The sequence below is a fragment of the Coloeus monedula genome, assembly GCF_965178545.1.
Source record: "Coloeus monedula genome assembly, chromosome: 9".
Taxonomy (NCBI): Eukaryota; Metazoa; Chordata; class Aves; order Passeriformes; family Corvidae; genus Coloeus; species Coloeus monedula.
In genome coordinates, this window is record NC_138789.1 from 20,462,235 (window position 1) to 20,482,889 (window position 20,655).

Here is a 20,655-nt window from a genome sequence, read left to right on the forward strand (position 1 = left end):
ATGATTGGAGACATGAGCACACAAACTACAAAGATAATAGTTCTGGTAATTATTTATGAGTATCTATTAGATTTTGAAACAATTAACCTTATAACCTGTTTTTTTTTAATAACTGCCAGTGGGAGAGAAGCTCTCTCCTACCTCTATCACATGTACCTCAACGTCAACAAAACCAGAGTAACTTTCCCTTCCATTTTCAGACTATTGTAAATAGACAGTTATTCTGTCTGTTCATGGGATGAATTAAGTATGAAAGTTAATTTTACTACCACATTATAGCTTTAAGGCACATAATTATCCACATGAAAGACTATGGAAGTAAGTTTCTATGTTAGACTTTCATGCAATATGAACATTATTAAAAGTAGCTCAGTTAAATTAAGGCTACTTCACTAGTAATAGAACAATAATGAGGAGTTTGGGAATTCAAAAAGCATACAGTACTAAAAAACCCAAATTATGATACAGATAGATTCTGAAAGAAAATGCTACAGATTTCAAAGCCTGTTAGTCATGGAACACTGTCTGATGAAAGGGAATGGCTGATGTACCTTGCAGCAGACTGAGCACAGAGACATCTCAAGTCCCTGTGTGGATATCCAGCTGAATGAAGCTTCCTAGCATACATTACACAGGGACTCAGAAACTACAACTGGCAATCAGGGATCTAGTAAAGCGGAGGACAAAAGGTGTTTATACAAGTGAGTAGTTTTATTTAGTACTTCCATTTCTGTGTATCCTAATACTAGTGGCAGAAAGATGGTGAGAAATCTTCAGATGTTCTAAGCCATAGCTGGCCTCACTTTCAATGCTCAGCACTTCAGGACAGCACCTACTCGGGCTGTGAGGTCATACCGGATCTCCTCAAGTGCAGGGCTGGAGCTTTTGTGTACCACAGGACTTCACATGGAGCATCAATCAAATCTCACAGACAGTACTTAGAATAAACAGAAGTCATGAAATTATCAGCCCTGAAGGAAAAAGAGGGTCTCCCTCTGTCTCACACAAACATGAGAGTGCAGCTTACCACAATCAGTCTCAGTTCTCTAAAGAAACTGTGGCTGAGTAAGTGCAGTCCCACGGGAAGGAAAGGATCTGAATGCCATCATGGCTCCATCAGGTGTGAAAGTTCTCATCTGCTTTTAGTTCCCACAAACTGCACTGGCTGCAGAAGTCACTTACTGTTTAAGAAAATGGGAAAACACACCCTGGACTCCATTGCTTTCTTTTTTTTCTAATTGTAAAATGAGGATAATAACAAGGTATGACTTGGACAATTCATTGATTACGTTTAATTATTTCCTTTTGCTTTTGAAAATGGAAATTTCTCTACAGAATCTGAGTATTGTTGTTGTCAATTTTTTACAACAGCAATACAAAAGACACTATCAGAATCACAGCTACTAAGACTACCTTTTTTTCCGATACTGTGGGTTTTCTAATTTGAAATACATTTCACTCACAGAAATAAAATTTCAATGAAAACAATGTTTTAAAATTCTCAGGTCAAGAAGCCTAGTTTCAAATTAAGTATTGTCGGAAACATTATTTGAAGTATAAAAAAAAAATGTAATTCAAGAATATTTGAGGTAGGAATTCAAAACAGAATCTGATTATGTGATGTTTCTATGAATTCAACTTTTACCTGCAGAATACCCATCTCTATCATCAGAAAGTAGTTGAAAACCGTTTAATAAACGGTTCCAGGGGACAAGATGCATAAAAGGGTGACATCTCTGCTGTATGCATAGGCATACAGACCTAATAGAATTTAATATTATTATTTCTCCTACATTCATTTACAACCTTTAGGATACACCCTTGAAATGCTATTGATACTTCACTCCTGTTTTCATGAACCACTTGCTTCCACTTACTTCAAGAGTACCTGCTGTAAGACATGCTTATAAATACTTTTAGCTGGAATGTAACAGGGTAGTGTAAATATACGAACATTTGGGATTACTTCTCTAGAAACATATCTATTCTCCTATGTAAATATGAGTAAAAATTGCTTTTTTTTCTAACAAAGGAGAAGGGTTTTTATGGCTCACTTGAAAAGAAACCTTTTTTCAAACTCAGAACTAAGTGTTGTTGAGTTTTATGGCTAGGGAATAAGTTTTGTTCTGAGACTCAGCTTGTAGAAAAGTTGAACAGAACCAACGCAGACAGAAGAGCTGGATTCCTTCATGCTGATTTCTCTCAGTACACACATCCTGTGCTTAAGGCAGAGGATTTTATTCATGTCCAGCAATGCATGAGAGCTAGGACTGTGGGGCCCAGGGAAGTGAATTTGACTATTTACTAACTAGAACTCAGCCGAAGGGAGAATCTTTGCCTGTGGGAACAGACAGGTTTCTGTTATTCATTCTAAATGAAATGAAGAGCATATGGCATCAACTCAGAATAAAACTGGTGGGTACATCCTCTCATTTTTTAGAATAATATTTACTAGTAAGTAAATCCTACTCTCATTTGGTCTGAATCTCCTTCCTAAACTGGAACCAGATGTAAATTGAGAGTAATTTTATGCAAGTTGATGGTGTTATTGACATTAAGCAGTGTAAATGGAAAGATGCTCTCTTTTCTCTGGGGATATTTTCTACATCTCCTCTCGTTAGTGAGAATAGTGTGGTTGTTTGCTAGAAATTAGATGATTACACACTCTCTCATTATTCCTCATCAGGGAAAAGATAAAAATGCTCTGTTTCTTAATTCCTGGTATGTTCTAGTAGATACTCCTGAGAAAACTGACAGCTCATGAACACTTGCCATTAATTTAACAGTGCATTTTATTCTTGTTGGTAAAGGTTACTAGCAAGCTGGTTTATGTCCTTTGTATATGTGCTCTCCCTTGTAATTCCTTATTTGCTTTTTATAGTTCCATCTTTGCCGGGTTACTAGACTGCTTGCATAGTTTTTTCTTGTTTTAGAAGTGCAAAACTGTGAATCAGGTTGTCAAAGAATGAATCCTGCTGATAGAATTTTTTCTGGTAGCTTCTTTTGAACCATATTCATACTGCCCAGAAAATAAGTTTCCAGCAAATTGCCTAGAGTATGTAATTAGGCAGACTGGTGTCTTTGGGGACAGGTGATTCAGCTTTTCACCTGGGTCAGGCAGCTAACTAATAAAAATCCCTATCTGTTAACACTGATGCTAGTGATACAAAGAAGGGACTGAGCAGACCTCTGCTTCAGAACTGCTCAGCAGGCACCTCCATCCACTCTGAATTCAGAACATCAGGTTCTGTCCTGAGGACCACCAATGGATGAGCTCTCCCTTGGCTACTCTGACAAGCAGAGAAGAGCCCTTGCCCAGAAAGACTGAAAACCTGATGCCTAGGGTTGCTTACCCAGCAGAAAATTGAACCACTGCTTGTGTTTCTCTGGAGAGTGCTCCAGTTTCCAGGGGACAAGAGGATAATGGTAAGACCATTCCACAGGCCTCCTGGTCAGGCTTGGCTTTAAGAGAGCAATGTAAAACTCATAGGGAAAAGACAGTGAACAAAAGGAACCACAGCAAAGCAGACTGCTGATGTGGTAGTCCTTCCACTGCTCAGAGAGATCTCTGGGTACATGTTCAGTAGGGGATTGTACCTGGATCAATGAAGTAGACATCAGGGAGAAGGGAGATAGAAGTTTAGAGGGAGATGAAATAAAGAAGACACATTGGCAATGATACAGAAACAATACCTCTACTGGAACAAAAACCTATTGCAAAAAACAGGTCCTTTTCCCTTAAGAAGCTTCACCACAAGGTTGCATTCACCTCCCTGGTTGTTCTGGAGTCCATGCTCTTGGCCGGGGACAGCAGGTTTTCTGTGAGAAGCTCTTTGCAGAGCTGGACTTGGCAGTCAGACCCTCAGACAGCAGGCTGCAAACACCTGTGTCAAGCTTGGAGGGCACTGCAGCTATCGCTTCTGCTTGGAGGTCTAAGTGTCAGCCTTGGAGGAATAGTACTGCTGTCCTCAGCCTGTGAAAGTACCAAGGCATTTCTCACCATCCTATATTGTGCCACTTACACAGTTAGTTCTACTTTGTCACAGTTATTCTCATAATAATTTCCCTAAGGAATATGTCTGAGAGTTAAAAATTAACTCAAGTTACAAGATGAGTAGTTATTCATTGGAGGTGAAGTGCATTTATGAATATTCCTAAGAGCATTTTAAACAAAAAATCAGATAAAATTTATGGCCTCTATTTATTATTTAAATTAAGATTTTACTCAAATAATGTCATGTCACACAGGCTATATAAGACAAAATATGTTTTTTATAAAAAAAAACATACAAAAAATATGTTTTTTATAATTTCTACAAAAATACTTTCCTCTTTATCAAGAAATTAAATTATATTCATTAATGAACATCCACTGATTCTAATACCTGTTCTACATTTATTTCACCATTTAAAAAATTACAATTAATATATTTTAAGCAAACTACATCTGTACTTACTCTATTGATACAAGGAAGGGAAGTTACACATGAATGACTGAAAGTGGGAGTAAAAAACAAACCAAAGCAGTAACTGAAATTAAGTGTAAAATACAGTTAATTGTTTCTCCCAGAAGGATAAAAACCATGTGAGAGATTACACAGAAAGTCAAACTGCAGTTTCTTCACAAGCCATTGGAGTTCAATACACCAGGCAGAGGCATTTCATTACAGCATTGCAGGAGAGGAAGATATTTAACATGCTTCAGCATGCTGGGACTGGAGGTGACTTGCTGAATTTCAACCTGACAGGTTAATGGCAAATAAACCATTTTCTCCTTGGCATTTTCAAATGTGTCCTTGAAACCTAAACACCTTTCTATTTGTACTCAGCAAAGATTATGGATACCTTAGAAATGTGTGGTTTAGGATAGCTTTATGCCTAGGCTCAAACTGAAAGGCTAAATATATCAGCATGAAATCTGCACTGCTAGGCAGAAGGATATCAAACTGAGAAAAATGCAGAAATTGTCATATATTTAAAAGGAATATATAAACTGGAAGTCCTCATTGATTTTAAGGCATTAAAACTCATGTTTTCATTTTTTCCCCACAACTATGACTGCTTGGAACTTCATAGCTTTATTAAAAGTACCCCTATCAAAAGTATTGGCAGGATTGACTCTGCTCTTTGGAATTAAGAAATGAGAGGGTCAGGACTTGGCAACAATCCAAGACTTCCAATAAGAGGAATTTACTTATTAAACTCAGTTTTCAAAGAGAAAAATACAGGACTTTTTTCAACTTGGATAAAAAAGTTCAAAGAAAACTGAGATAAACTCAAAGAATACTGCAGTGCTCCTGGCTGAGTTCTCCCAGGCTGCAAGAAGGCTACAATGAGCAGCTGAGCATTAAGAAATGAAGCTGGTGTAAGTGACCAGAATGGCCAATGTGGTGCTGGCTGGTAAGCACTGCTGAAAATCTGAAAACATCATTGATGCCATCATAAAAACTTCTTTCCTGCTCAAAAGATACGGATGATAGGAACAGTGCTATTAACAAAACTCAGTAGAAAAGAAGGGGAGAAAACTTAAATTGAAATATAAAATTCCTGTGATGTGTAAAGTGCTTTCTAATGCACTTATTCCAGATTGACATTACTGCATGGAAGCAGTGTTTGTTACTTCTGGTTTCTAGATCTGAGCAGAAAGAGAAATACTGTGCATGCTGCAAATGATACATTGCTTTATTTTAGGCACTATAGTCACTGAGATGCAATGTGTTTTAATACAATTCTGCCTAGCAACATGTTGAGAACTTACTGTCCACACGGGAGTCTGGCAACATAATAAGGAAGAAATCATCATCTTTTAGCCATACCTATGTATGAGAATGTTAGCATAAGTTGGTTTGCTTTGACTAGTTTACTAAAAATAACATTTTTTCCCAGAGAAAAGTTCAGCTTCTGGATTAGTCAAAGGGATAAAAATGTGCTGGTAGTACCAAGAGCAATTACAAGCAAAGTTTATCAAGCAGTTGTATATTTCTATAATAGAATGTTATGCAGGACAGGTCCTGTAACTACAGTTCAGACATAAAATATCCATTTGATTTTTCCACAAGAAGATAAAGAGATTATGAAAGCTCAGTGTCAAGTTTTAGTAACAGCTACGTGAGCCATAAGACTGAAGGAATTAATTTAGCATAAATAATTTGTTACATTAAAGATGACTGCAAACACAGCACAGTTAGATTTTACATGTGCTTTCAAGAGAAACCAGGGACCTCAGTTGTCTTTTTCCTGTTCCACTACTCCCCACAATTTATTTTTGGTATTACTACCTATATTCTTGGAGATTGTTTGTGTTTGTGTAAACAATGTTAAAGAATTTCTAAGTGTCATATAAATTTTTCTGCTGTTTTCAGGTACATAAGCATGCAATGGTCTCAAAGGGACCATCTGTAGGAATAAGTATTTGCTCATGACAAAGCTAGTGATAGCAATAAGAACTAATTCTAATTCAGAACTTCTTATCAACAGATCTCAGTGTTCTATAGGGGGTGTCTTTGTAAGAATGTGGCATGTGTACAATTTGACCATTTGCATTTTGTGGGACTTCACCATTTTCTTCAAATGATGTTCCATTGCTAAATAGATCTAATTAAAATTGTCTTACTATTTAAACAAAACTTTCTTTGCTGAAATTTCAACTATTTCTCACCTTGTCACTTTTGGATAATGAGAACAATTCTGTTCTGCTCTTCTAAACACTGGTAGAAAGAAAGCTGTAACATTTCTCAGCTGTGGAAAACCCCCTACTATCTCTAATTGCAGACCTAGACAAATTATCACAACAGTTAATTACTGAATTCTCCACAACTCAGTTGCACTTTGCATTGAGGAATCTCTGAGTGCCTGGAAAATGTTTGCACGCTTAATGTAAATAACCTGACATGCTATGGGTGACTGTCAGCCTCATTCTGTGAAGGATGATCGGTACCATGACTGCTCATAGTCCCTTTTCCTTAACACAACCTTCCACCAATGTGTGTAGCATTAGGGCTTATTAAACAGAGAATTTTAAAGAAACAACAAGTATATTCTATTTCTTTAAAATATAAATCCAAGATAAACCACTGAATATATCTCACTAGAGATGTTGATATAGGATGTTGAATGTTGAAATATGTGTATCTTTTGTACATTTATTTCCATGGCTTCAGGTATGTCAGCTGCAATGAAAGATGAAAATGGAAGAGCCTAAAGAGACAGCCTATGCTCCTGTAAAAGGCCTGGGATTCCCTCTTTCCCATATATTTTTAGAACAGATAAGATTGAAAGGTGTTCCTGTATGAAGTGCTCCTGGATTTTTTTTAGAGACTTAGATAGTGATTTATCTTTCAGGCAGAATCAGGCCTTGAGGAGAATGATTTAGCAAATCCCAGTTGACTGAGAATGAAGGAACTCTTCTGTGAATATAGTCAAGTGTTGTTTAACCGGTTTTCCTCTGTAGAAAGAGAATCTGAGCCTAGGATAACTTAATTCCTGTCACTTCCTCCAGTTTAATATCCCCCACTCTTTCATCAAAAACAACATCAGCATAAAATTATGACACCAAGAAATGGGCTTAAGTCACACTATCACACTGAAAAAAAAAAAAGACACAAGGAAATGATTGTAAAGTCTACATTTCTGCTGTTTGACTTCTAAAATAGTCAATCTTCCCTTTTGTTAATTATAAGGAGATAATAGCTGGCAGCCACTGCTATTTCCTGTAATAACTATTTTGTCTGTTTCCTTTAATTTCCTCAATTCAGTTTTCTAAATTTTGCCCAGAATAATACCTTATAAAGCACACTAATGAAATGCTTCATTAGCTGCTTTGTTTTGTTACTTCTGCCTTGGTAATGCCACTTAGAATTCGAAGTACAGAAACAGCAGTACACTAGCAACTGTGAAGGACTTTGAAACACTCTGCATGGAGGCATTCTAAGAATTCAGGTCTGAAACTGCAACCTCTTCTAGTGACCATAACTGTTATGTTAGCAGCACTTGATCAGAAAATGACATCAGCTGTTTGTTTTTCCACTCAATTAAAGTATTTTTAGATTTGTTTAAAATACACATGTGAAAACAACATGCCATTAGAACTCAGAAATACAGTTTTAGCTGACTAAACCTCAGAATTTTAGTTTATAATAACTAAAATGACCTAATTTTCTAAAAAAAGAGCATGCCTTCTGGTTTACAAAAACTTGAAAAGCATGGGTAGTTTTAACCTTTTTTTTATTCATCTTTTCAATGCACTGTAATAAACCTGATACTAAAAGCACTGTGAAGACATGCATTGCTTTAAGTATGTTTCTCTTAATGGAGATTATGTTGAACAAACAGATACGGGAATATAATATTTTTCCACTTTCTAAATCACTAAGATACAGAAAATATTCACTGTTAGACTTCACATGTTTTTCTTCTTCATCTTGAGAGGACTTTCGTTATGAGACAAGAGACTTGGATTACAGGTTATATTATCACATTGTCTTTTTACAAAATAGTCTGTCTTCAGGCAACAGAACACAATGTAACATAAATCTTTTGTCGACCTGTAATTATGTACTTGCAAAGATTTAAGGAGCAATGCTCTTTCTTGGAATCTGACCAATGATTTGAACAAGCTTAACTGTTGTAGAGTTATGTAAGTTATTTTAAGAATAAAAACAATCTCTTACTTGGTCCTCAAAGGAGATTGCCTGGGCAACATCTCTGGGAAATCCATCAATCACTATCCCCTCTTCATCAGGGATCTGCATTAATCTTTGCTTTATCTCAGTTATGGTTGTTTCCTTTAACAGAGAAAAGAAGTTAGTTATTTAATATGGTGAAGGAAGTTTTCTTGATGGTGCACATTAATACAGCATGTATAAACCCTTGAAAGTAAATATTAACATAGGAAATGCTGTACCTGAGGGGCCAGTTCTCCAGTAGTAATTATTTTGGCAATTAGGCTCCATTTCCTATTGCTGCTTGTGCTGTGGATCTTCTTCCTTAACAATTCACCAACTGATATGTAGTTAAATCCATAACGTTCTGCTATTTTCAAACTCTGTGTTCCTTTACCACTTCCTGGGCCACCTAGTGTGAATTATAAGCAAAACATTAAATTAACCTTTCATCAGAAGCACCCAATCACATGTGAAATCTTTGCTATTGGCACCAATTTTCCAAGCATTATTAGAGTAAATCTTGCAGTTGCATGACCTGTTACCAACCATTAGAAATGTGTCTCATCTACCAGATCATAAACATAACAGTTTGTAAAATGAAATTTTAAAAAAAGAATACAAATCCACTTGCAAAATATAAATAAGTAGTCTTTGAGGCTTGACCTCATTCTAAAGCTGTTCCTGGAATGGAGTTTTTCTTGATCCACAGTAGAGGAGCAGACAAATGAACTATTCCCTTCTTGAACTCTTTGAATCCAGAGATAGAGCCAGATAGTCTGAAGTGTACTCATGTCAGAAAGAATCATACTTGGTTAAATAAGCCAATTAAATCAATGGACTAGTCATGAAATGGAACTAATAAAATCTGCTCCTAAACATGCTTGCAAGAGCTTCTGAGGTTTCCTGATTTTAAAATACAAAAAAACCCCATTAAATAATCATCTGAGATGTTTCCATAGTGATTTGGTATAAGGACTTTTATTGAACCATGCAATACCAGCTTCTGGTATTGATGCTTGAAGCATCTGACAGTGAAGAAATTAGGTTCAGCTTGCTGGACAACTTGAAGAATAGAGAGACCCTTCAATATATATAGCACAGGCTGAGCGGGTATCAAAATCACAGAAAACAGCTACATTACATAGCAGGGAAAGCTGCAGGGAATGTCAGCTGGACAGCAGCAGCAAGAGTGCATGTAAAACAATCCGACCATGTCTGAACTACAAGGACGTTATGATGTGATGAACAAAGAATCTCGAATCCAGTATGTAAGGCCAAGGAATTGTTTTGATAAAAATAAATGTTTATGTATAAAAAAGTGTATGGTACTGAACAGTACAACACAGCAAATCCAAACCAAATGTTCTGATAGTTCCCAATCCTAAGTAGCTATAGTTTGGGGAATTCTTTGTGAGAACACTGAATTTTATTTCAACAGACAAAGAATAAAGGTTTTTTTAAAATATAAATTTTTTATGAATTTGAAAAATACAGCAATGCCATGAAAGTAAATCTGAATACACTGAGCTTCTTGTTAGTAATCATGTAACTCTTTTTATATTATCTGTATTATTCCCATAAATAGCTTTTAAGCATTTTTATAATCAATACAGTTCTGGTTGCAGGATAAGCTTTACAATATTTGTACATGTGTGCTTAGGGAACTCTCTGTGTAACCAGGTTCCAACCTGCACCCCAATATCACTGTCACAGAGCTTTCAGTGTCACCAGCAGTCACTTGGAGCTCTCTGTGCCCTGATGCTGCGATGCTGATGCTCCACCTGCCCTTTGGAACTAAGACCAGGAGCCATTTCAAGAGAGTGCACAGACAAATGTGCCTGTTGTTATCGTGTTCCCATACCCTGCCCACAGTTTAGTTATGCCCCTGCGGAAAAAAAATGGTTTTATCATTATCCAATTAGTTTAAATAATGCTTCGACAAGCATTTATCTGTAACATCCAACTAGACAACACAGCTACAGACGTTCATAAAACACTTGTTAAAAAAATGAAAGAAAAACTGTATCTTATCTTACACAGTAAGATCACAACTGAAAAATATTTTTCTCTCATTCAGTTCACTTGCTGTTTCTGTTGTAAAAAGATGTAAGTTTCTCTCTTCTTTCAGCAGACTGCTTTACGTTCTACAGCTATTCTTCCATTTCAGTAATTACAGGTGATCTAGATGTGCATAGTTTTTTCAGCTTGGACTGTTTCTTTCATAGACAGCTTAGCTATCCTCTTTGTTAGAATAAAGAATGTTCCCATTTTGTAGGTATGCAGGCGTCTGATACAGGAGGAATCATCTTCTCCACTCAAGTGGCTATAAAGCACTTCTGCTCCAGTTCCCCCTGCCCCCTTTCATGCTCAGCCTTCCCCATGACAAATGCATTTTACCAAACCTTACAAGTTTGAAACAGACAATGTTGCACCCCAGCAATAATAAAAATGCAAACCATATATAGGTAATGTGCAGAAAATTAGAAACAGAAAAATTGGAAACAAGGAAAATAGTGCTTGTGTTCCAACAAAGATACAAAAGGTACCACAAAACCAGAACTGATACTTGATAAAGCATCAGTCTGTAAAAGCATAAAATAGCTAAAAAACCCTGTTTGAAACAAGTAGATAGACTTGACACTCCTGTTAGAGAGAGCTTTGCTTTGCCAGTAAAGAAAAACAAACAAAAAATATAGTGTAGCTTGGCACTTCTGTTCTTTCAATTTGAATTGCAATCAGAAAATAGCTAATAAAGTATTTGGTTTAATATTCATAAACTTCTCACACATTTTGTTTTTACCAATCCAAACACATCCCTTTATATCAAGATGGTATTATCTGTTTACAATCTGAGGGGAAACATTCAGGTAACAAAATAAGGGAAAAGCAATAGGACAAAATTACTTCCCACAGCAGATCGTAATTTATTCAACTTTATATCCATTCCTGACTCTTTGATAAATCACACTGACAAACTGTTCACAAGAAAGGAAAATCAATTTGCTTTTGTTTTTTGTTGTTTTCACTTATTCTGAGATACATTATTCAAGAAAACTATGATTATTTTACATATTTCTAGAAGATGTCTAGACTAGGGAACTAAAATTGTTTGCTAACAGGTTTCAAGTGAAGATTTGTATGCCCAAAAAGTGTTACTAAAGCAGCTGTTTTAATCTAATTTTGTTCACTATTTCAATTTTGGATATATTGTTGTAAATTCAGAATAAATTCATCTAATAATAAAATTTCTGAAATACTTCTGACTTTAAAATCTAACTATGGACTAGATTTAACAAATCAATAGGCAGCTGCCTGCTGACAGCACTATATTTGATCTAGCCCTTACACTTTGTTCTCAAAAGGAAAGCATAGCCTTTTAATATAAAGTAATATATTTTTTAATGTGCAGCTTAAGAACATACTGACTAAGGTGCTAATGACACCAGATAATCAATATTTTAAGTTCTCTGAATTCAAGCTGCGTCAACAGTACAAATGTGTTTCTTAAAAGTATATTAGGATGCACATTTTTAAACATAATCTCATGTACTAGTGTTATAATGCCTTAGGAACTTGATTTTTCCAGTGATTCAGATGTGTGCCCTCCTGGCTGGTTCCATCTGATTTTTCTAAAATCCAGTCATATACTTACTGTGTAGCTTTATAGCTTTATCTTTCACCAGAGGTCTCTTCTGCAAAACCAGAAAAAGAACAAAGTCCCCACCTCTATAAGTGAGTTCTCTTTAGCCCTGGAGCTACCTGGTTCATTATAAGGATGATAGATTTCATAAAGCAAAGAAGTTGTAAAAACCTTTATGGAAGCATTAAAAAGATCTTGGGCTAATCCATTAAAAAAGAAAAGATCACTGAATATGCGAAGCAGAAGACAGGTCTCCATTTCAGTCCCCTAACAATGACTGGGACCAGTACCACCTGAGAAAGGCAGGATGATTAGTTATTACTAATTAGACAGAAATACATTACTTAACTGATTTTTTTCCTTGTTGGCATTTTATGCAAACCGAAAATATGCAACACATTTTTTGTGTGCAATATGTCTTGAAATGAACAGTGTACTTTTATTCATTTTTTCTCTTTTATTCAGTTACTCTTTCCAATATGTGTTTTTATGTGCTTTCTCAATAGAAAGTTGAATTTCAGAGAAATTGTCTTGATACTGTACAAAAGTGGACAATAGCTGCTAAGCTGCATATAGTATTGTGTTTCTATCAGATCACACTGTAATAGATTCAGAGAAACTCAGTGGGAATATGAACCTGAAATAGCCTTTGTGGAATGTTTACAGTGTTCCCTATATAAATGGGAGAAAAGAAAAATCCATGTAAAATCCATGGTCTGTTAACTGCATGCTGGTGTTCAAGGATTTCACTTCAAATACACCCACACTCAGTTCCAGAGGTGAAAGCCAATCTCTCTTTATCTCGCCTAAATCAAACCTCCATTCATCACTCTACTGCAATTGAGCTACATAGATTTCACTGCATTAAGAGCCTTCTGTGGTCACTGAAAAGGAGACAGTTATTCTCCTTTATGAAAAGGAAGGGTAGCTAATTAATTAAGATGAAAGAAAAGTATGTGTTATTTCTCCATCTAATTGCAATCTACGCTTTCAGCAGTACATAGAGAAATTTGCATGTTGAAATCTGTAATCCTTAAACAAAAGATTAAGAAAATTCAAATGCCTTGAGCAATTGCTTTGGCATACCACAGACACTTAAAAAAATGCCTGGTCTTCTGTTTTCAATCTATTCCAATATCTCATTTCTGAGAGCTGCTGGATGCAGAGCCTAGAGGACACGCTGTTCCTAGAGATTCCACTCTGTAGTACAGAGAAGACATTTCTGTTCCCTTTACTGCATATATTCTCTGTTATGGAAGCAGTATCTCTCTTTAATATGAATAAAGCTTTATAGACTAAAAATGTAATTCTCCATCACCTGGCACCTGTGTTGTAACTCCTTAAACCATCCAGAGAATCAGAGAATTAGGCTTGATGGCAAAATTTCTAAAGACAACTGTCTAGATGATAAGGAAACTAAGGCAAAGAACTTAAATTCAAGAACATAAAAAAATATTGATTTACACTTAACCTGCAGCTATTTTTTAATAACCTATGTTTGTCTGAGGCTGGAAAGTATGACCTGCTTAGAAAGGGCACTAAACAGCTCACAAGAGAGGACTTGGGGAGAGAGCACAGTTAACTATTGTGAACTGAGTGCTCACTCTCTGTGGAGTTGGAACAGGATTCATTTGCCAAATGGACCTGGGGATAACTTACCAATGCAATGAACTAGTGACTGTGTATTGTCACTCCAGCTGGACATACCAATCATTTGACAAAGGTCTAAATATACAGGACAACAGCTCCCTATCACCTTTTTGAGATGGCTTACACAATATTTTCAAATACCTTTTTTTGTGATCAGCTTTGAGTATATCTACTGAGTGTTTTAGTTCAATCTGGAGCATGCTTTGGAAGAGCAGTTTGGTTCACGTGGTGCTGCTGCCTTGAAATGCCTGAACCAGGTTTAGTTAAGATGAAATCAAACTGGCAGATGTGCTCATAAGAAAATCATGAGCTCTCCAGCTGCTAAGAGGCATCCAGTATACAGAATATGAGTGCAGGTGCTCACTGCAACTCCTAAAATTCTTGCAGTTGGGATGCTATTCCCAGCATTAACAATTTCACACTCTTAATTGGCCTGGACCACTCACTATGGCAGATGGAAAAATTGTATTTAAATTCATATAAGCATTCAATGTATTTGCAGTACAAATCAAAAGGCCAAGTAGCAGACATAAAATCTTGTCAAAATGACTGCCTTCATACCTATGACAAGGATAATTTTTGGTCGAGGTCTTGCAGGGTCAAACACATCATACTCCTCAATTAGCTCAGCAGTTTCAGAGAGGTCAGTGTCACTTTCTATGGAAAACTGTTGGATGGGAGGCAGTCGGTCATAGCGTCGGTATGGGAAGTTAGAGTTATCAGGCATCACTGTAAAATAGTAAGATAAACTGGGAATTGTGGAAATAGACAGAAAACTCAAAATCTGTTCTGTACACAGATTTAAATAAGTATCATACATAAAGTATAAATACCTCATAATTTTACATTGTGTTTGCTGTTGCTATATTAAATATTTTTGGCCTCTATTTAATGGATTTATTACATCACAGCCACTCAGAGTCAGTTTTCTCTGGTGTTTCTTTACAAGCACAGCAAGTTTTCTGTGAACATCTGCCCATAGCACCCAGAGTTCAGCAGTGGCCTCTGAGAAGAAAAGCTTTATATTGTGCAGATGATCTCTACAATTAAGCAGGACTCTTTTAGTGATACATGTTGTACACAGAGACGGAGACAGTATTCTTGCTGATTAATTTAATGAAATGTTGGATGGCAAGGAAAAATAACTATGGCAACTGAAAGATGAGCTAATTACTCTTTGTTAACATTACAAATAAAATAATTACAGGTATTGGTATGACATCTGCTTAGATTTTATGAGGTGCACTTTTTTCTAAGAGTTTACAGTTTACATTTTATTTAGTAAATTAGCATACAGCTCCAATGTAAACTAGAAAAACCACGTAGTGTAACTGCACTGAGGTTGGTGTGTATGTCATCCATAAGGACCAACTGAAAATACAAGCCAAGTTCACTGTGTCAGATCTGCCCCTATCTTTGCAAGTGTTTTAGGTAGGATACAAGAAATCTCTCCACTGATGCGTTAAACATTTACACAGCAAACATCCATCATTTGGCTGGAAAGTGATCACAATTTCCTCTCCTGCATAGCATCCATTATGGCAGGAGAAAAACAAATTCCAAAAAGCAAGGAAACAGAATTCGTAACTCGTTTGCCTACAGAAAATCAGAATGAGGCATGATCTGCTATAGCAGTATGTCTAAAATAATTCAGTAGTGGATGTGAAACTATACACAGTTGAAGAAATAGAATAATTTTTAAATTTAATACATTACCATTCCTGAAAAAAGACCTCCGGGATTGTCCTCCATTGAGTGGAGGCAGGGTCTTCTTTTCTGGGCTGACAAAAGTGTCCCATTTCACTTTTTCTGGCCCTCCAAGCTCTTTTACTTTCTGCAAACAGCTTTCCAAATATTCAATTGGGTCATCGGGTTTGTAACACATTAATCCATTCAACAGACTCTGAAATGTAAGATCAGAAATATAGACTATAATGACAGACACCAGTAAAAAACAAGCACCTTTACTTTTCCTTTTACTTTGCACAGAGAAACACCACATTCCTTGATATTCAGACTCTCCATTTAAAGACAATGTGTAAAAGTGAGGCCTGCAAAAAATCAAACGGTTTTGTTTTGCCAATGTAATAAAAATTACTCGGAAACAAAGCTCCTGGCTATGACTTTATAGTTGTCTGTTTGCACTGAAATAAAACCTGAAAATAGCAAAAAAAAACCCTCTACGTTTTTCTCGCAGCTATCACTGGCAAGTATACGCAATGTGCAAGCTAGAGAGCCCCAAAATTTACATATTCTTTGTAGTCTTCGACATCACTAAAATGTATCTTTTCCTTAAAGACCACTGCACCCACAAGTATCTCATCCATATTCTTGTCAACACTTACACAAGAAATGAAAAGAGGATTTTTAAAAATCATGAGAAATACTCCGATATCATCTTGATCAGTACTGGGGAAAAAAAACCCCACAACCCCAAAATTCATAGGAGCTTTCTGATTTAATTGATCACAGATTACAAGCCATTAAAAACCCCCTCTCAATGGTATTAATTCTTCACTCACTGTACTCATGAGCATTGTGGGGAGTGTGAAAGAAGGACTGCCAGGCCCTCTTCTGACACATTTCCTTGACAAAGTGATACATAAGTCATCATCTCACCTCTCCACAAGACTGCTGCATCCAACCTTCCCTTAACAATACATGTCTTTCAGGATTATTTCTCTTCTTTGTGCTTTTCCTAATTTTTGTATGAATAAACTTGAGGGTCATAGTTGGTATTAGTAAACATAAATAGCTCCAATTCAGGATTTGATTAGTTGTTATCTACAGTTTATAGAGTAATTGGTATTTACACACATTTGAGCTTATAAAATAGTATATAATTTCTATGCATCTGTACCCTTACTCTACTACTTAGCAAGTAATGGTGTATTTTTGCAGAAGATATGCACCAATTTTTTAAAATCACTAGGTCAAGCTTTGAGCCTCAACACAAAACCAGTTTTGTCTGCATCTCTTGTTAAACCATTCACATTCTGTGTAATTGAAACATTAGCATGCTCCGTGTCCTACAATTTTCAAATATATAGAAAAATGTCTAGCTTCAGCACAGACAACGGAAAATACGTGTGTGTGCGTGTGTGTGTGTGTGTGTGTGTGTGTGTGTGTGTGTGTGTGGTATATACAGATGGCAGGATGTCTGATCCGGGGGGGCAAAAATCCACATTGCACAGAGAAGTAATTATCAGCCATTAGCAGCAGGTAACTTGTAGGAAGCTAAACAAAACCTCGCTGAACAGTTGCGGCTTTTTTCTTCCCCTGCCCGATGAAAGATGCCCCTCGCCAGCATTCCTCGGCGCTCCTTTGCCCTGCGGACACCCAAGTTCGCTCGCCGCCGGCGGAGGGCGAGCAGCCGCGGCGGCCGCAGCGGGCGGAGGGGCGCGGCCGCGGGGGCTCCGCAGGTGGGCGGCGGGCAGCGCTGCCCCGGCCCCGCGCCGCCAGCGCCCACCCGGCCCGGGCTGGCCGCCGGCGCTCCGCGGCGCCGCTCCCCGCGCAAGCTACGCGAGCCGCAGCCTCCGGCTGCTCCGTCCTTCCAGCCACCTTCAGCCCTGCCCGCCGCGGGGTCCCAGAGCGGAGCATCCCCCGACGGGGCGGAAAACGCCTCCCCCCTGCGCCTCGCCTACCTCGAAAAGCTGCGGGATCTCCCTGCGGGCCAGATACTCCTTGGCCTCGCCGGCGCTCATTCCGCCAGCCGGGGCCGGGGGCGCCGGCGGGGCGGGTGGGCAGCCCGAGCCCCGCGCTCGGCTCGGCGCGGCGGTGCAATGCGGGAGCCTCGGCGAGGCTTCCGCGGGCGGGCGGGCGGGCGGGAGGAGGGAGGCAGCCGCCCGCCTCCCCGTGCCCGCTGCACGGAAGGAGCGAGAGTGAGCACGTTTTCCCCCGGCGGGGAGCGAGAGCGTGCGCAGGCTGCCGGGGAAAGTTTCGGGGGGTGCCTGCGGTGAGGCGCCGAGCGGAGGCGGTGAGGGGCTGTGCCTGGCGCCGAGCCGCGGGCAGGCTGCCCCGGCAGCGAGCGGACCGGCTCCCCCGGCTGCGCGGGGAGCGGCGGAGGGGAGGGTTGGGCACCGGTACAGCGCAGAGGCGCTGGAAGCCTCCAGGTGTAACGCGGTCTCTGCCCTTGGCACGGTGTTTGGGCGTTTTGAGGAGCGAGACGTTTCATACACTTTAGGCTGGCAAAAAGCCACGAGCTACGATCAGTCACAAGCATCTGTGATCGGCGAGTCACAGGAAGAGATCTGAAATCATCTCTGGTCTAGCCTTCTGCTCAAGGCAAGGGCAGCTCTTGAGGTCAGACCAGGTTGCCCAGGGTTTTATCCAGTCTCATCTTGCAAAATCTCTCAAGGGTGGCAACTGCAGAGCTTCTCTGCACAATCCATGCTTGTCCAGCCTCGACATTAAGAAGGGTTTTCTCCTATTCAGTATCACCTCCCATGTCTCAATTTGTTTCTTGCCCACCATTGTGAAGAGCCTGGCTCCATTTTCATGACAGTCTCCTGTCAAGCCTTGGAGAGCTGCTATTATGTGCCATCTAAGCCTGCCACAGGCTGAACAAGCCCAGTTCCCTCTGCTCATCTTCAAGAACAAGTGCTCTCATCCGTTACCATCTTTGTGTCTGTCCACTCAACTCAGCATCACAGAATATATTGAGTCCAACTTGTAAGTGAATGACCTGTACAGGGATCAAACTCCAGTTTGTCAGCATCGCTCTTAATGGGGAGCCCAAAACAGAGTGCATTATTCAAGATGTACTCTGGGGAGTGTTAAGTAGGGGGCAGCTTCTGTGATACTCTGTGGCACACTGGAAGTCAGAGTAGAGTATTTCAGTTACTGAAGCGTCCCATATCAAGTCTGATTTTCAAATCAGTTTTTAACTTTATTTTTCTAACACAATATCCTATAGTTGCACCAAGGCACACCCTAACACATAGAGGTTACATAATTGCAAGCTTATGAACAACACTGAACAACTGCTTTCCATATGTACATACCTATTTTTCAGACAGGTGTCTTCTAAGAAGCTTCTCTGCCTTGTGTATGATTTGTGGATCAATATCAGTTTGACAAGCTTCTCTGTCTCAGCTGCAGCCACGTTCCCTGTTTCTGTAGTTGAACTACCCTCTTTTTCCTCAGCCGAGCCTCCAGCTTTTTATGTAGACACTTTCCTTTCTCCCAGAGAGGCTTCCAGTCCTTGTTCTTTCCATGAACTGCTAAATGATAGCCCAGAAGGAAGTCCCATGATCTTCTAATCACAAATTGGACTGGTTGGTTTTCCAAGTCATCCAAATACTCCCAGCAGCTTCCACGTAAAGGGCAGCAACTAATGTCCCTTCACAGCACTCACAACTGATGGATGGCCCATAGAATCATAGAATTCTTTGTGTTGGAAGGGACCTTAGAGATAAGACCTGGTTCTGACCCCCTGCCATGGGCAGGGATGCCACACAATCGATCAGATTGCTCAGGGCCCTTCCAACTTGGCCTTGGACACTTCCAGGGTTGCGGCACACACAATTCTCTGGGCAAACCTGGTTTCAGTGCAAAGCTACTGGAAAACCACAGCTGAAGTGTCTCTGCAAAGTTTGGCTTAGACAATTAAGAGCCTTTCCAGCTCCAGTTTCTATGAATCCAGTGGTGTCTCCTCAGAGAAGCTGCAGTCACTGAATTGACGCTTCTCACATATGTTCAAGGAAGACTTTGGTCTTTGCTGGAGAGTTTAATCAGCATTCATCTGCAGTTTTTCGCATCCTCCCATAAAATCTGGATGTGGCTTTAACCCTACTTTCTTCTGCTAAAATTTTAATCCATCCAAATGTAAATTCATTGAAAAGCATAGTGCCTTAATTTTGACTGAGTAAAATGAGTAGGCTCCAATGTCCTAATCAAAAGACATGAGATATAATTGCTTTTAAAAGACCTTAAATGAAGCTTGACAAGAGGAAGATGGAATTAAATTAAATAGATGTTTTCTTAAAATAAGATTTTGCTGAGGAAGGCTAATAGAAGATGCCATTCTATTTAGGAACACAGAGCTGTGGTTTTGATATTTTGTGGGTTTAATTTTTTTAATTGTTTCTTGAGACAAAAAAAAATTATCTGTATTATCATTGTCTTGGATAAATTCCATTTACAGGCTTTCAGAATATATATTTTTATATACTCAACATTTATGGGTAAATTAGTATCTCATCCAATGTCCTGGTTTGGCAAGAGAAAAATATTTCCTTTCACATGCTTTCCACAGCATCTTCCTCAGGAATGTGAAATATGTTTGTGTAAAGTCTTGTCCTACTCGTTGTTTTTTACTGTAGGCTTCCAGGCATTCTGCTCAGTTAGATAATGCTAACAGAAAATAAAATAACAGAAAGAACTGTCCTGCTATAAAACTATCCTCATTATGCACATCTTCATTATTGTTCAAAATGTTGTTTTGTTGCACAAAATCAAATTCTGTGTTGCAGAAACTACCACCTCAGAACAAATACAGCCATTTAGGAAATCTATCAGATGGAATGTGTGAAATGTATCTGGAAAGGATGTTTTTGGATCTAATAATACAGTACTTCCTTCTAGAAGCAATTTGTTCTGTGTTTGCTGTCAGAAGAATGCCTGTATTGAAGCAGGGTCATGGGTAGAAGGCTCTGAAGAACATTGGCAGTGAAGGATTAAGCACAGATGAGCTAAAGGGGC

At 38.7% G+C, this 20,655-nt stretch overlaps 1 protein-coding gene across 1 annotated transcript in view; it reads right to left on the reverse strand.

The window, feature by feature from the left end:
- AK5 (adenylate kinase 5) overlaps positions 1-15,853 on the reverse strand; it is a gene marked incomplete at its 3' end in the record, with an annotated part of 81,002 nt that extends 65,149 nt beyond the window's left edge. Inside the window, exons 1-4 of the mRNA XM_082286856.1 lie at positions 15,670-15,853; positions 14,515-14,682; positions 8,903-9,072; positions 8,670-8,783 (exon numbers count right to left, since the gene is read on the reverse strand). Of these exons, the coding sequence (XP_082142982.1) occupies positions 8,670-8,783; positions 8,903-9,072; positions 14,515-14,682; positions 15,670-15,838 (621 nt within the window). The 5' untranslated portion in view covers positions 15,839-15,853. The remainder of the gene's footprint in view (positions 1-8,669; positions 8,784-8,902; positions 9,073-14,514; positions 14,683-15,669) is intronic.
- Between the last annotated feature and the right edge of the window lie 4,802 nt (positions 15,854-20,655).